Source organism: Trachymyrmex septentrionalis, unplaced genomic scaffold (assembly GCF_001594115.1).
Source record: "Trachymyrmex septentrionalis isolate Tsep2-gDNA-1 unplaced genomic scaffold, Tsep1.0 scaffold16, whole genome shotgun sequence".
NCBI lineage: Eukaryota > Metazoa > Arthropoda > Insecta > Hymenoptera > Formicidae > Trachymyrmex > Trachymyrmex septentrionalis.
This window is the reverse complement of record NW_017304758.1, coordinates 4,262,723-4,267,257: the sequence shown is the minus strand read 5'-3', so window position 1 is coordinate 4,267,257 and position 4,535 is coordinate 4,262,723. Positions and strand designations below refer to the sequence as shown.

Genomic DNA, 4,535 nt, shown 5'->3' with positions numbered 1-4,535 from the left:
TGTAATTAATTATTAAATAGTTTATTCAATTATGTGTATTAATTGCACAGATAAAACTTGTATAGCTATATATTTTTATTATCTACGTCTTTTTCTAAACAATGAATGTAGACGTAATGGAAAAAAAGAGAAAGAGAGAAAGAAGCAGAACGGTCACGAGTCGAGAAAAATCGTCCTATACGAACAGGTTTCTTTCTGTTTTGCTAAAGTCAGATATGTATATAACTAACGTTCGGCTTAGGTATGCGCGTAGGAGTGGAAATCAGGAGAATCCGGGAACATTAATACGTCGCCTAAAGGTTTTGAATCCGAAGTTTATGCTCTAGGCGAGATTTCGAGAGTGAGTAGGAAGTAAACGGGCGGCGCGTTCGAATCGCACCGTTCGGCCGTGCTCGTCGGCGCCCGGCGTACTTCGTGCGTCACGTGACTACCCCCCACTCCACTCGCTCCCTCTACTCGGCCAGTCGGCTCGGCCGTACCAGCGGCAGTGACGCGGTAGTGGGGAACGTGAGCGGCAGGCACAATTGTCGGTGGACTGTCGGAACGTTTGGTCGAGCGCGTGGTAAAGGATTCGAGTCAGGGATTAGAAGCGTGTGCCTCGGCTGTCGCGATCCGGTACGCGTAGCCCAAAAGCGGAAACGGCGAGTGCACGACGCACGTTCCTCCGATCCGTGCCCCCGAAGTCCGTTACGAAAAGAAGCGAGTTCCAAAAGTGTCCCGCGAGTGCGAACGCGACGCGCGGACAACTTCACGCGGTAGGCGCGTGAGCGGTGCTCGCTGGACGATTCGAATTTTGTGCTACGTTCAAGTCGAGAGTCGATCCGCATCCTGTCTCGCATCCTGAAATGTGTGTTGCGGTCGTGACGTTCATCACGCGCGATAGCGACGCGATATTTCGTCCTCCGTGGCAACGTTGACGGAAACGAGCGCGCCCCGTGCGCGCGCTCGCTCGCTCTCGTCCACCACGATCGCGATCGAAGAAGATCGACTGCGAATGACAGAGAAGAACGGCTTGAGGAAGGATAAACAAAGACATTCTGTCAGTGACGCTATCAGTGTGTGCGCCGAATTTTGGGATTTTGTGCTACGTTGAACGGAGACTCCTGGAGTTTCGGTGTTTTCTTTTTGTGTGATCGCGCCGACGGCAGCAACGGCCATGACCGCGGACAGCCTGTTCGAGACTACCAGCATCCCGGGGCATCTCGCTCCCACGCCCGAGAGACTGGAGAGACTTCTCTCGAAACAGACCCTCGAGGAGCTCTACGAGGTCGAGGAACAGCCTTTCGCACGGTAAGCCACGACTCGAAACACGCGGCTCCATCTCTCTCTCTCTCTCTCTCTTTCTCTTCGCTTCCTTCGCCTCTCTATTCACTCGATTGCGCTCCACTCTCTTTTTCCCCCCCTCCGCTCCTCCCCGCCAGGTTGTCTTTGTCTTCGCGTAACCTAACGAGGCTAGGCCGCTTCCGACCTACCGCGACTCCGGTGACCTCCCGAGGTCGAGCTTAACCTCTTCCATGCGCTTGATGTCTATCAATATTTACGCTCGAGTCGATTGCCATAATGAACGCTGATAGAGAATGAACGTTTTGTTATCGTGATATTTGATAGGCTATCCTACCTGTGTATTGTGTGCGAACACAAGTGTGGCTTTCTGTCAAATTCCATGTAAGAAAGTTTGTTTAACGGCACTCTTTGCGATCTACACTGAAAAAAGTCTAGTAATAACTATCAAATGTTGAATGTAACAATGCTAGTTAAATGTTCGGTTAATATAACCAAGAATTATTTACATATCTTGTGTAACTATTTGATAATTATTATCATACGGTTGATTATATTATTATGTCTGTTAAAACTTTGCATTGAATATTTAGAAAAGAAATTTTGTTGTGATATTATCAAACATTTGATTGAAATTAATTCATTCAACATTTTGCAGCAATTATAAGACTTTTTTTCGGTATATATTTGGATACTTATCTGTCGTTAGTGAAGTAGTTCATCAGAGAGGACACCACGAAATATATTATAAAAGTCAATATTGACATTATTTTTTAAAATTCTTTTTATGATAAATACTTTTACGTGTAGAGACGTCAAATGTAGAATCATGATATAGATAAAAGATAAGATGGAAAAGGAATATACATTCTCAAAAATGATTTTAGGAAGAATTTTATGAAAATTTAATAGAATTGAAGTACAGTCTGGAAAGACAATTAATATAGTTAATATAAATCATAATTATATACAAAAATGTCGCAAATATGGAAAATTATACAAATATTACTATAAAATAGAATAACTTTGGCCCAAATTTTGATGCTCAATTAATACTTATATCAAAATTAGGACATAAGATATCTTAAAATGCCTTATTCTGGACATGTTTATCTAGACATATTTTAAAATTTAGACCACAGTTATTTGGAATGGATCAAATTTTAAGGAGTATAGAAAGTCGATCATAGATATGAAGTAGGAAGACTGATAAAGAGAATTGCTACACAATAAAAACGCAGTTTTCCAGAAAATGAGTTTGGATTTTTTAAATCATTAAAATTTTATAATATTAGTCTTGAAATACAAGTTTGACATAACTATTGATTATAAAGAAATAAAAGTATTTACATATTTTTGAGTATATATATATATATTTTTTTTTTCACGAGATTATTAATTAGAGATTCATGCAAAGTGGATCAGCAAAATTCGTAGAAAATACACTGTTAAATTGATAATGACAAATTATGCTCAATTTGAGTTACTTCATTCCTATTAATCGCCACTGCTGATATTAACTTATAACTAAAACAATGGAGTAAAACAATTCAACCAAGAAACTGTATTAAATTTGACTCAAATTTAGTTTATTACTTAGTAAGTTTATACATAAAAATGGACATTGTTAACTTTGAAACTAATCATATAATTGGATTGATTCACATTTTGCTACATACGGAAGTTAAAAATATTATTTAAATCAATGGAATAGATTACCATTACACTCTTTTGATATCTGACTGATTATAGATCAATTTTTGATCGCATCCCATCTTTGATTTGCTCTATTTTAGTGAAGCGAGAAGATAAAAAACAAGGGTCTCGCTGTAAAAAAATACGGAAATATACAAAAGATTCTTGCGAGTATAAGAAGTCTTGTTTCTCACATTATATGAATTATCCGATCGTGTGCGCGAGAAAAGGGGACGCGATTTGATGCTATTGTGCGAGAGCGTACGATCTATCATTAAAGGTGATAAATGCGTGCAAGGTAACGCGAGATGCGGGTAATTAGTATCTCGTGTCACGCGCGTGTTTCAATGCGATTACTCGTGGCTTTAATGGAAGTGCGAGCGCGAAAGATTTTTTGAAATGCATGTACGTCGTATCGCGCACGTATGTAGGATATAACAAAAGAATATAACGATAAGGCGTATTATGTCTTGAAGATAATTCGAATGGTATAAAGTACAGATTAACTTTAGCACGCAACAAATTATCAATTCAATTATCAGTATCGTAAGATATCGTTTTAATGGCTTATTTACGCGCGATTTAAGTCTTGCACATCACGAAGAGGGGTTAATAGAATTCGATAATGTACGAACGATTATATTGACTTTTAACGCGATTAATCGCGAAACAAAAATTATGAGGGTTATCTCGAGAATATTAAATTAATTTATAAGATTTTCGCTTTACGGGAGACAGAGACGAGCGAGGTTTTATCGTCACTAAATTTTGCGTCGTATTTACGTCCGCATTTAATCGTCGTATTAAAGTCGCATTATCGCATTACGACACGTTATATATATATATACATATTAAAAAAAAAACGCGTTTGTTATTCGCGCCTCTTCGGTTTACCTTTAACTAATTTTTCGCAGATTTTCTTGCATATCGAGCTTGCGTAATTGCGTGTAAATCACATGCGTCGACGGAAACGCGCTCGTTATGGAACCATTTCACACGTGTCTATGATTTTTTAGCGATCTACCGCAGAGAATACTAATGCAACTTTTTCTTGCTGTAGATCGTTACATACAGCAAAAAAGTAACAGCTTCCAAACATATATATATCTATTCTCGTCCCAGTATTTTACCACCGTTTATACTAAATTTCGTTCAAAAAGATAAGAATTATTTGACTATATACAATCATGGCGAGATATATGAAGCTTTTAACGTGCATGAGAATAAAACGACGTGTGACTTTCATGAGAACATCAGAAGAAGGAGAAAGAGGATGATGGACGAGATGGAGAGGATAATGAGAGAGAGAGAGAGAGAGAGAGAGAGAGAGAGAGAGACGGAGTTGCGTGATATATGTAATTTTAATACGATTGCGCGAGTTTTAATGGCCTTTACGTTTGGTATTCGACGGTTCCGGCGACAAAAAATTTCGCTAAATTATTTTCTTTCGGACGACAATGACAATATGAATTTTTCTTCAAGGGGATTTTAAATTGAAGAAGACTGAAGCTTGATGGAATTGTTGTTTTATATATACTGATTAAATACGTGACATCGAT

General features: G+C 38.7%; 1 protein-coding gene across 1 annotated transcript in view; it reads left to right on the top strand.

The window, feature by feature from the left end:
* The first annotated feature begins 498 nt into the window (after positions 1 to 498).
* The window catches only part of LOC108746154 (serine/threonine-protein kinase 17B-like), a 124,109-nt gene continuing 120,072 nt past the window's right edge, over positions 499 to 4,535 (top strand). Inside the window, exon 1 of the mRNA XM_018482737.1 lies at positions 499 to 1,290. Coding sequence (XP_018338239.1) covers positions 1,157 to 1,290 — 134 coding nt within the window. The 5' untranslated portion in view covers positions 499 to 1,156. The remainder of the gene's footprint in view (positions 1,291 to 4,535) is intronic.